The sequence below is a fragment of the Coturnix japonica genome, chromosome 16 (genome assembly GCF_054131305.1).
Source record: "Coturnix japonica strain WE chromosome 16, WE-NBRP24, whole genome shotgun sequence".
NCBI lineage: Eukaryota > Metazoa > Chordata > Aves > Galliformes > Phasianidae > Coturnix > Coturnix japonica.
This window is the reverse complement of record NC_140678.1, coordinates 2,743,150-2,755,198: the sequence shown is the minus strand read 5'-3', so window position 1 is coordinate 2,755,198 and position 12,049 is coordinate 2,743,150. Positions and strand designations below refer to the sequence as shown.

Sequence of the window (12,049 nt, the reverse complement as noted above, 5' to 3'; positions counted from 1 at the left end):
TAGCCCTGATATCCCCTATTTTCCCATACAGGTGGGAAACGGCCCCTCTGGGGGCTGAAGGTTTGAATGGGGATCCTCTGCCTCAGTTCCCTCGCTGTTCCTGAATGTATTCCCAAAATAAAAGGGGATCTGCAGGGTGAATGTTTCCAAATGGGGCTGCAGGGGTTGTTCAGTGCTACTCCCTCCTCCCTCCCCCCCCAACTCGTAAGGAGTGCTCTGCAGAGGGCAATTCCCAGCCATTCCCAGGGGAAGAAGCGCTTTTGCTTCCCAGGATATTTATAAGGCACGGGAAAGTTGGGCCGGCCCCACGTTCCGGCGGCTGCCGGTCCTTCCTCAGCCTCACAGGGACGCGTTTCGGGTGTTCACTCCCAACTTGAGTCTTAACAGCTGAAGCCAAAGGGACCGATCCGGGGCCGACGTCCCCTTCCTCGACGTGGGGCGGCTCTTAGTCGGGAGGGAGCTGCGTGGGAACGGGGCTATAGAGAGCCGACAGGGGCCCGTGGGGTACCGGTGGGTACCGACAGCCCCCGCCCCGTTCCTGCCCCTTTCCTCTACCCTCCGGCCCCGCGGGAGGAGCCGCTCCGTGTTGTCCGGGGCGGGGGAGCCCGGCCTCGGGGGGAGGACGGGCTGAGGAGGGCAGGACCGCCCCGTCCGGGCAGCGGTGCGCGGAGGGAAGCGGCACTGCCGGGGTTCAGCGCTCGGTCCCGGGGCGAACTGGAGGTACACGCCGCTTCTCCGGCTCTGCCCAGCGTCCCCCGGTTCCCGGTGCCGGCTCCGCCATGCCGTCCTACCCGCAGCGGACCCTCACGGTGCTCCTGCTGTTCGGCACGCTGTCCGCCGCCATGGCCCTGCTCGCTTCCAGCCTCATCTTCCAACTACCGGCGGGTCGGTCCGCTCCCGGGAGCGGTCCCGGTGCCGTTCGAGGAGCGCTGCCGGAATCCGCGGCCGCCGTTTTGCTGCCGGTCTCGGCCGTTCTGGCCGCGCTTTGCCTCGTGCTCAACGTGAGCTGCCTCCTCCTCTGCCTCCTCCACGGCTACTTCAGCACCGAACTGTGCCGGGGGCAGCTCGGGCCCGAGCGGTGAGAGCGGGGGGCACCGCGGGGGGAAGGGGGGAGCAGCGGGGACTGGAAGGTGTGGGGGGCACCGGGGTGCTCCGGACCTTCAGGGGCGCAGAGAAGTTCGGAGGGGTTTTGCCACTCCCCTTCCCCCCCCTGCGATATTGGGTGCTCCCTGGGGATGCTGAGTAGGGGTGAGCTGCGAGGGTTGGACCACTCTGGGTTTGGGTGGACGCTGAGCAGACATAGCCCGAATTCCTCCCTGCTGCACCCTGCCATGAAGTGGGGTTACCTGGGGCTGTAAATTTGCCCCTTGCACTGTAGCTGCAAATAGTGGCTGCATTGATGAGCTCACAGCTGCCCCAAGGCACCCAATGGAGTTACCCAAGAGCATCCCTGGGTGATCCCAGCCCTCATTGCTGTCTGCATTGGGTTTGTCCCACAGTGGTGACCCACAGGTGACCGCAGGCCCAGGTTTGGTGACCAGCAGACATGTGCAGACTTAATCATTACCAGCACATTTACACTTTGCAGAACTGTTTCCAAACCTATTAGTTCCTCTCTGCTTCCTCCACCACAACCAACCTGGCTTTGGTGGGTGGTTCTGCTCCTGGGTGAACCTGAGCAAAGTCAGAACTCAGCTGGAGGAAATGATGCAGGTTCAACAGCAGCTCTGGAAGCTTCAGGTGTGAGATAGGATGAGCACTGAGCAGTGATGGAGGTCACATATAAATACAGTGTGAGGTGAGCAACCAGCTCCAGGGCTTGTGGTTGGAACCACCCTCACCCCACCGAGCAGGGAAGCTGTTCCTAAACAATTTGACTTTGTATGATGCTTCAGTGCTCTCCTCCTGTGTTTCCATGCAACCAGAGGCTGCTTTTGGCTTTGCTGCTTTGGCAGGAGGGAGCCTGCAAGGAGCAGGTCGGGAGCCGGTCAGGTAGTGCCTTGTTTGAGCTGTGAGCTGAGGGTTATACGTATGACTGGGAGGAATAGGAGCAGCCTGGGGCAGGAGGTGCCGGGATGTAGCCCTTCTCCCTGTGATGCCGTTTGCTGCCATCTCTCCGTGGCCCCACCGGGCGCTGGTTTCATTAGGGGACCCGCTCACGTCCCAGGGACCTTTCCCACGTTGGGGCTGTCACACTGAATTATCGCTCCGCTTCTCAGCGCTGCGTTCAATAGTCCGAGCCAGCTCTAAACAAAGTCTTTCTCCTCCCCGCTAATCCCTCCCGACTCAGGTAATTAAGAAAACAAAGCGGCTGCTCTTCCTCGCCGGGCAGCGGGTTCAGGCTCTATTAACGGCTACTGGCTGCAGCAGGCCCAGGAGGAGGGTGTGATGCTGGGGCACTCGGTGGGGGAATAGGGACAGGGCACAGCGTCCCTTGGCTGCTGCGTTTGTCCCATAGGGTGGAAGGCAATGTGAGGGCTGGCCCTGCCAGGACAGTCGTGTCACGCTACTGCCTGCTGTCCTGCGTCCTTCCAATGGGCCCCACGGCTTCTGGTGGTGATGCAGAACCCATAACGACCTGTGCAGCCCTGGAAAGGAGGGCTGAGCTGGAAAGGAGCTGTTCTTCTCACCTGGGTTAGGCAAGATTCAAGTAGCACCCCCCCCCTCCAGACAAAGGGCCCGTAATCTGAGCTGAGCAAAGAAATCCACTTTGGAGGTTGCAAAGCCAACCTGGCTTTGCTTAATTCAGTGCACCGACACTTTGCTTTTCACTCTTTCTTTAAGGGGGAGATGGGCATGATGCCTCACTTTTGTTTCTTGCTTGCTCTACAAGGTTTGCTGAACAGGACAAATCACCTGCAGAGAGCACTGAGCCACCTGAATCTCTCCTCTCTGCCCTACCTGCTTTCCAAAGCACAGCCAGAATCAGACATCTCCAAATCCTGTCCCAGAGTGGGAACAGCACACACAGAGCTGTGCTGCACAGGGGAAAGCCCAGTTCTGCAGAGCCCCTTGTGCTTGGGATTCAGCCCTGAGTATCTCTGTGCAGAAGCAGCATTTCAGTTCCTCAGCAGGGGCCAGGAGACAACGCAGCCCCATCTCAGCAAGATGTTTTCCTCCTGTTTTTCAGGGCAGATTGGTTCCTCCTGGACAGCCGGACAGTTCGCCATACGGCCATTGGCTTGTTCTGCTGTGGGGTCTCAGCCTACCTGACAGGTAAGTGCTCATTGCCCAGGAATACACCCTGCTGTGGGGGGAAGGCAGGGACTATACCCAGCCCAGGCTTCTCTCTTGTTGCTGATTGCTCATGAGCTGCTGCATTTCAACCAAAGCATCAGGTTTGCTTTGCAAATAGCATCACCCGTAGCATGAACTTTCTGCTTTTGGTGAGCAACCCCCACGGGGCAGTTCTGGCCTGAACTTTGCAGGTCAAATGCATTGCTTGAGTCCATCTGGTTCCTCACGGTGTGCTGCACTTCCCTTCCAGCTCTTGCTATCTACATGCTGCTGCTGTTTGAACTCGAGGCTGGCATTGCCAGTGCCTGCATCCTCTCCTCTGGCATCATTGTGCTGTTGGTGACAGTGACGCACGCCTTGATCCGAACCTCCCAGCTGTCACGCCGCAGCCGCTCTGAGATCTCTCACACTCTATATGAGAACGACTCTGCCCAGCACAGCGAAACTCCTGGCAGCAACCTGAACAACAAGAGCATTGCTGTGCCCCGAGCCCGGCCTGAGATCCACCGGGAGTTCTCCTTCCCTCCATTCCTGGAGCGCAAATCCCAGCTGGGCTCCCCGGCCAGCAGCAATTTCACCTCCTCGGGCAGCCCTGGGGCACACTCTGAGAAGGAGAGCTACCACCTGCCCCGCACACACAGGACGCTGTCAGCAGAGTCAGCCTTGCTGCAGGCACAGGCCAAGCCCTGGAACGGTGTCACCCATGAGATGAGGAACGTGCTGGCACGCAAATCTGGAGCCTCGGGCAAGGACTCGACCCTGGTGTGAGCAGAATGTCCATCTCATGACAGCAGAGCTGCAGGCATCACATCCGAGATCTGCATCTCTGTTTAGAGCTTAATACAGGTCACGTCAGAGCCCAGGTGTCAATGATCCCTTGTGAGATCAGGACGGCTGATTTTCCACCCTGCTCAGAGGATGCTGCGTGGGCCTGTGCAGCCACAGACACAGGTTTTCTTTGCTGAGAAGACTGGTCTCCCAGCCTCTCCTGCAGTGCTGCTGGCATTTGTCTCCCTGCAAAGAAGGACAGCAGTGGCAGGGCAAAGGCTCATGTAGGACTGTCCCATCTCTACAGGGCACTGAGCAGCAGCAAAGGAAGTGGCACGTGTGTGAGGAGTGAGAGGACATTGTCCAGGGGCAGACCTACCCTCCTTCCCCAGCAATCCCAGCTAGTTTCTCTGGCTGGCCATGCCTTTCTCCCCTTCCACTGCCTTCCTTCATCCTCCTCTATTCCCTCAGTTGTGTTGGTGGCTCTCTGCTGTCTGCAGGACAGAATGCACAAGTGCAACTGCTGCTTCTGTGAAACACGAGTGGGTTTAGCTCACAGTTACTGCAGCCACACGCTTGGATCTTCCCCACATCCTCATCATCCAGCAATCTGTGAAGCATTTCAGGGAGTGAAGGAAGGCCTCTGGTCCAGATCCCTCCTCACCTTCCATGTTGTTATCCTCAGAGACACCTGTTACCCTGAGCACAATACAGAGCACTTCTTTGGAAACCGAGTCTAACTCTGCTTTGATTCCTGTATCCTTGGTAAATTCTTCAGCAGAACAGAACTGTTGGTTCCAAGAGAGATTAACACTGCACGACACAGAATGAAGAAAGTCCTTTTTTTTTTTCCCCACAAAGAATGGGACAGTTTCTTTCTCACTTGAAAGGCTCCAACTCTGCATGTCTTTGTTTTGCTCCATGCCCTTTGAAATACACAGAGCCAGCAGGCTCCAAGACCCCCCAGCCTGAGCAAGCAAGAGGGGAAGGTCTGAGACAGAACAAACTTGTTTTCCCTTTTTATTATTGTTCTCACTAAGACCAAACTCAGCGACTCTTTGGCACACATATGAAAAGCTCTCCTTGCAGAACACCCCCTTAACAAGGCTGAAGTGTGCCTACATTCAGTCTGGACACAACCATCTACAAAATACTGAAAGCAAGACCTAGTTTTCTTGAGATATTTCTGTGGCCAAAGATTAGAGAGGAAAAACATCTCCTAGCAGTCCACCATCAAAAAGAACTGGAAAGGACAAATGCAGAACAACCCTGTTTGCCTTCCCACTGTGGAAAGGGATATGACTGCACCCCAAAGCACCCCCCAAAGGCAATCCTGACCCCAGTGGCAGGGTTTTCCTGCCCCAGTGCAGCACCTTGTTACTGGGAACCGAGGCAGGCGCAGGCCTCTGTGCAGCTTCATGGACTTAGCAGGTTTCTTATTCCTCCACGTGGTCGGAGAACATGGAGCTGGGCCAGAGAAGGCAGAGGACAGCCAGTCTTGTCTGAAATCAGGAACTACCTGGAGGATTTTTGGCTTGTGGGGCAACAGCGCTGTAAAAAGAAACAGACAGTCACATCCATCAGCAGCCACAAGAATATGAAGAACTGGAGGGTTCCCTCCTGTTAAACTTCACTGCTTGTAGCAGGAAAGCTGCTTAGACAAGGGCACCTTTCAGTGTTCCATGCAGACTATGTAGCAGCACACACCAGCCCCCGTGGGTGTTAGGACGACAGTCTTAACAGCCACACCACCACAAAAACAAACAAACAAACTAACTAAAAATGCCCCTTGCTGCATGGGCAACTGGGGAAATACAGAGTCTGTACCAGAAATATCTAAAGAAGAGTCATTCTGCAGAGACAGAGGCACTTTGTTTGCTGTGGTGGTTTTATCAGGGATGGACATTTAAAACTGTTTGTGGTGAGTATGGGTGTCTGGGAGTTTTCTCACTCCTAACCAGGCAGACTCCAATACCAACACAGTTCTTAGGAGAGACAAATAAACCGGACTCAGATGATCTGCTGGAAGATGTTTTAGTAGCTGTACTTCAACTGCAAAATACAAGAACACATAATCTTTGTGCTGTATCTGTCAGCACCACTAATCTCTATGGGACTTTCCTCAGGGAAAGAGCCACATGCATGACAGAGAACAGCACCAAGGGCAGCCTCTGACCTACTTCATCTCAGTAGCATCATTGCACTCCAAGTGCCTTTAACACAAAGCTTTAGTGTATTACAGAACCAAACACCCCTTTTGAAATAAGGAAACAAATTATTTTCCACTTATCTCTTTCTGTAAATAAGGTTATTTGTTTCTCATGGTAAACAAAGCCAGCAGATCACTGGAAGGCAAGCATCACGCTTGTTTTAAATGTCTGGCATGACATTACTGAAATAACTGCTGGGCATATTTGTTCTGGGCTACATTACATCACCAAAGCCTCTGTCAGCCAGAAGGGTCATTGATGAATAAGCAGGGCAGTGTCACAGTGCTTTGCTACCTGCGGCCCTGAGCGGCGTTCAGCTGATCCTTCATGGCAATGGCATGCTTGAGCAGACTGTCAATGCTCTTGAAGTACACGCTGCTGTCGGTCATGCTCTTTATGGCACTGAAAGAGAGAGGAGGGCTGGTTAGCGCATCTCAGACTAACAGTGCTTCACATCTTCAGATGCTGGTTAGTGAGTGGATTTACTGCGGGAGATGGGCAGGATTGCACTGCAGGCTCAAGTGGGGAAGAGCTGGTGTGCTCAGCAAAGTGAAGCCCTTGAGGTTTTGAGAGCTCTGCCCTGCACCCTCACACCCCCACCTGACTGCTTTCTCCCTGGCTCACACCAGGAATCCATCAGTGAAGAACCAGGGACCTCTATTTAATTTCTACTTCAAAGCCTGTGCTGGTGGATGCAGCCCTCCTGCCTGGGTGAGTCTGCAGTACCTGCAGGCATACTCCACAGTGTAGATGGCTCCTTGGCTCTGCTCCTCCCAGGTCTGCATGTCGGACTGAAAGAAACAAGAAGGCAACATTAAGTGTGCACTCAGTGATGCAGCTCACACAGGGATGCACTCTGCCAGCCCTGCCCAAACAAGGGCTCTGGCTGCTCTTCACTAGAAGCTGCGTTTGGATTCTGCCTACTGTTTGACAGCCTGGCTGATGCTTGGCTCCAGGTGCCATGCACTTGCATTAGAACTGAAACTCTGCCTGATCCCAAGGGGCACTCAGCATTATGCCCTTCCTTTCAGGAGCTCGGAAGGAGCCCTGTAAACTTCACGCAAGCTCAACTACATGCAGGCAGTTCTGGCACAGGATGCAATTGCGTGCTATAGCTCTCCAAGGAAAAGGAAAAGCAAATGCATATACAAATCACAATGAAAGCACAGCTGAATTCAGAGGCGTTGCTCAATAGATAACTATTTCAAAAGTGCTTAAGTAGTTTGGGCACTTGTTAAAATATGTTCTCATGGGAGCTAATTCTCAAGTCTATTCTGTTGGGTCTAGTTACAAGCCAAAGAAAATGCAAGGGCCTCTTTTTGTGACTGAAGGAGGTCGGCTAGGAGCTTGGAGTTCATCCAAAATCACTTCTCCTGTTCAAAGCCTGTCCTACATCGGGACGCTTGACCACAGAGCTTTAAACTACAAAAGAAACAAGCCTCTACATGCAACACTGCAGGCAGTTCTCTGCAGGAGAGGGTCCTCCGACCCGACTCACAACCCCACAAGCTGCCCTGCAGAGATCACACTCATCCCAGAGTCCAATCACGTTTTACACAACCATAATCTGTTGCTGAAAACAGGCTTTGAGAGCAGGGACAGCTGAAAGACACAGCTATGTCCTGCAGCTCTGCAGCCTGTTCTCTCCAAGAGGTGCCAGATGATCTTTAACAACCATTTAGAGCCCAGCATCGTACTGGCTCAGCCACCAGAGCAGCACAGCACTCTCACTGCCCTGGTGAAATATGGCTCTGTCCCATGAAGGGCAGGTGATCCCACCTAGCAAACCAGCAGCACCACTTCCTCCAGCAGCAGCACAGCCTTGGGACAATGTCAATTTCAAGTACTGACTGTCAGCTTGCAAAGCCCAGTGCAGGATGAAGGCACAGCAGTAAAACTGGGAAGCCAGAGATGATGGTGACTGCAAATGTCCTTTGAAAAGGTGGAAACATTGCAGTCTGCTACAACAGCCACTTGCCTGTGGCCCTGAGCACAAACAGACTTTAATAATTTCCTGGTATCAGTGCCAGTGATGTCCATTCTCAACATTCCCACTACTTCCTGGGAAGTAGTGCCATTAATTAGCACCAAAAGCCTTTCCCTAAAGCTCTCCTTCAACTTTTCTTAACGTCCTTCCTTCAAAGTCCCAGGAGGTGCCTTTGGATGCAGTTTAAGAACTAAAGCCAGCTATTAATATACTAACGATATACTACTGTTGCTTAGCAGTAAATTAACGAGGAGATGTAAGTCCTCAAAAGATCAGGGGAAATCCAGAAAGGCAGCTTTGTGCAGAGCAGGCCTTAGCAGCACAGCACAGCTCTGACACGTGGAAGCAGCGAGGGCCCTGCATTGTGCTCCATCTTATCAGCAAGGGGCTAAATCTGCCTGGAGAGTCTGAGATGGTGAGGAAGGTATTAAGATTATTTTTAATTAAATCAAAGGAAGTTTCTTGTTGTAAGGACATGGAGGTGACCTTATTGCATACTTCCCCACCCCCTCCCAGATCCCTCCCTCTTAATTTTTCCTAGGTTTAATCTCCTCAGGAATTGTAAAAGCTGCATTTCAGAACTCTGCCAACCACAGACAGAGCTGCTGCAAGGCTGAATGGAAAGCTGGAAACCACCAATAAATCCTGTTTCCTTTATACATTATTTGCACCTTGGGACTAAATTACAAGAGAATGGATCCAGGCAGAACACTCCTTTTTCTTCTTTTCCATTCTGAGGAATTAAACTCACCTTAATTCAGTGCCTTTGCTCTGATTTAGATAAAACCTGACAGTGCTTTCACGGTGTACAGCCCTGCTGACACTCTCCTGTTCCAGTGTCTTATAGCAAAGCCGATGGGCTTCAGCAGAGCAACCCAAAGTATCCATCCCCACCTAATCAAGGCTCCACAATGCCAATGGCCCCATCAGGGCACTGAGCACATCTCTCTCTCCTGGGGGTTTGGCTGCCTGGTTTGCTGCAGACAGCAATGAAAATGAGAGTGGGATCAAGGACAAGAGAAAGAACCTGACCACAATTCCAGTGTCAGCAGCCTGGCAGCATGGTCAGGATGTAAGTTACCTGCAGGGAGGAGAGCACGCTCCCAAACATGGCACTGCAGCCTTGGAAGAATGAATGTGGGGGCTGATGAGGCTGGAGGAGACACCACCAGCAGCTACATCCACTGTTGTTCCAGCTGCAAGAAATAATTTGCTTTCCATTTTCCCCCAGCCCTTCACACATCAGTGTGAAACACAAAGGAACCAGGAAAGCAGTTAAAAGCTGAAAGCGCTCATGTGGTGGGCAAAAAGAAATGGATATAAACTGCATCATCTTTGAGCCAGTATTAGGAGGACACTCCTAACATTAGAGGGGGGAAAAGGGTGGTTGGGTGGTGCTGGGGCAGACCTAAGGAAGAGGACAACGAGCACTCCATTCAACCTTGACCTGATGTGTACCACTACTGTAGGGAGCACACAGAGCTCCTCCTTGTGTAAGCAGGACACGGCTGTCCCAGATGCAGATCAAAGCATCTGATGGTTGTGATGGCTGCAGTCACAAGGGGACACACACAGTGTCCTCATATTTGCTGCTGGCATCCACAGGACTGCAAAATCTTTCTTGTGGAAAACAGAAGCAATTCTGACTAAATAAAAGAATTCTCTGGGATGGATGCAAACAGCTGAAATTGAGCTGAGAATGCCTAGAAAGGAAAATGAAAGCAGCAAAGGTCTTCAGAGACCTTGTTCAGTACAAACCCCACTGTCTAACAATGAGCGTGGTGTCCAGTTCACTCACTCGGCTGCTGCTTCCATTTGTGCTTCTGTGCTGCCCTCCTCCCTGTTATAAACCACACGGTGATGGAAACTGATCTCTTCCCTCTGCATGACTTGTCATACAATTTGTTCAATTTCCTTTTGTTCCAGACACATTCCCTGAAACCGGGGCTATCTTGATTAAATGAAAGCAAGTGACAGCTCAGGAATAATTTTATAAACCTGTCTCCTGCATCCCAGTGATGCAACCACATCAGCATGTGCTATACATACATATACGTCTCTGTATACCTACCCTTGCATACAGACACGTATATAAAATGTTAATAAATAATTGAATAATAAAGTGTCACAATCCAGGTTAATTTGGAAACTAGGGCTGTAAAGCAAAGGTGAAAAATGAGGCCTGACAGTGCATTAGCATAGACATGAACCAGTAATCTATTCATGAGACATCACTCCTAATGAATCATGACTGGCAGAAGAGGGAGAAGGACAACAAGGCTGGCATTAAAGTGTCTCTGCTCCGTGCTCTGGAGGAAAGTAGGAACACAGCTGTGAGATGCGATTCATTATCCTGCCTTTCCTTGTGTGGGCTCCTCTCACTTGTTTCTTCCCACTCCCCCTTCACTCCTCTTACCCTCCTCCTTATTTTATGTAGGAAATAAAAATCTTGCAGTGGAGTCAGGGGTAATAAGATTTAACGTCTGCCTCCTCCTCCCCCCCCCTTCCCTGCACAAGAGTCGTTTTTCTTTGTCTCCAGCACTGGGAGCTCAGGGATGTGGTTGGCCATGCAAGTTTTACCCCAGATCTATGGGTGAATATACAAATCCCCCTCATCCCCTCCAGCTTGGGCCAACCGGGGTCCCTTAGCAGCTCCCACACACTGTGCCCCAATGGCTGATTTGATATGAGATAGGAACAATGTGGCAGCACAGGATAACAGCTCCAGTCTGACTGTCTCAGGGTTGGTGAGCTCAACTCACCTTGTGCTGAGCGAGCTCTGGAAGTGATCTCCGGACGTGCTCCTGGAGCCGGTACAGGGCCACAGAGGGCTCGTTGGCCAGCACATACATGCTCTCTGTGAATTTGTCTGTAACTGCAGGAAGGGAAACAACAGAGTCACAGGAGGTGGGGAGCAATGAGAGGAAGGCAGGGCTGGAAGGGCTCCTTTGGGTGCCATCTCTCACTGTGTCTCTGGAAGATGGGTTCAGGGAGTCCACTGTACCTCCCACAGCACAACAGCTTTCTGACTAAAGGCTCTGCGTTTCAAAAGCAACAACGTGCCAGAGTAAAACCTCAAATATTCCAGCTATTAACCACATCATGTTAATCAGGACACAGCAAAGCACCATTACACGGGTGGTTCACTTTGTACTCTATCACTGCACACACACTGAGCTCAGCACCAGGTGGAGACACCAACCTCGGATGCTGCTGGCCCAGCAGCCACACACCAGCTGGGTTTGGCCTGGATTTAGGAGCTGCTTGTGCCTTTTTTGAGCAACTTGAGCTGGCCTAGAGATGGGAGGGAGCATCAGAACGCCAATGAACCACCTGCTTTGGGATCCTTCTGCCTCTTCCCCCATAAACCAGCCCCAAGAGATGTCCTAAATACAATAAAAACCAGCCTAGAAGGAGCTTTTCCTGCTGCTTTCTAACAGGATCCCCCTTCCCAATGGCCACTTCCTGGGTTAACACTTACAGCTCCCAGCAATTTACACCGATAAGAGCTCAGATATCGCTTCTCGTTTCATCTGGGGGTTGAATTGCAACGAAACGGGGCCGATACCCGCCGCGATATGTCGCGATATGTCGCGATATAACCCCCCCCCCCCCCAAGCCCCATCGCGGCCTGCCCCGTGTCAAACCGCCCCGTCACGACTTGCAGGGCTCTATCGCGACATGTGCTGCCACCACAAGGCCCTGTCGTGGGCAGCCCTATCGCGATAGAGCGACATAACACCATCCAACCCCCCCCACCCCCCATCCCGGCCCCGTTCCGACCTTTCTTCACCTTCAGCTGCATCTCGGGCTCCTCCATCCCTCTCCCCTCACAGCTCCCACTTCC

General features: G+C 52.4%; 2 protein-coding genes across 5 annotated transcripts; one reads left to right on the top strand and one right to left on the bottom strand.

Annotated features, from left to right (window-relative positions):
- Nucleotides 1-500: 500 nt before the first annotated feature.
- On the top strand, nucleotides 501-6,033 carry TMEM221 (transmembrane protein 221). The gene is made up of 3 exons (XM_032440943.2): nucleotides 501-1,078; nucleotides 3,131-3,216; nucleotides 3,488-6,033. Exons 1-3 carry the CDS (start codon nucleotides 780-782, stop codon nucleotides 4,003-4,005), a joined length of 903 nt encoding a protein of 300 aa, XP_032296834.2. The 5' UTR covers nucleotides 501-779; the 3' UTR covers nucleotides 4,006-6,033.
- BORCS8 (BLOC-1 related complex subunit 8) lies at nucleotides 5,013-12,043 on the bottom strand. Of its 4 annotated transcripts, none has more exons than XM_085517786.1 (6): nucleotides 11,986-12,043; nucleotides 10,965-11,077; nucleotides 9,284-9,398; nucleotides 6,942-7,006; nucleotides 6,510-6,617; nucleotides 5,013-5,556 (listed from the first exon to the last, which is right to left on the bottom strand). In XM_085517786.1, exons 2-6 carry the CDS (start codon nucleotides 11,048-11,050, stop codon nucleotides 5,514-5,516), a joined length of 417 nt encoding a protein of 138 aa, XP_085373912.1. In that variant the 5' UTR covers nucleotides 11,051-11,077; nucleotides 11,986-12,043; the 3' UTR covers nucleotides 5,013-5,513. The 4 variants fall into 4 exon arrangements, with proteins under 4 accessions (XP_085373912.1, XP_032296836.1, XP_015742158.1 ...); XM_032440945.2 differs by having other exon boundaries at nucleotides 11,996-12,043; XM_015886672.2 differs by lacking the exon at nucleotides 9,284-9,398.
- Between the last annotated feature and the right edge of the window lie 6 nt (nucleotides 12,044-12,049).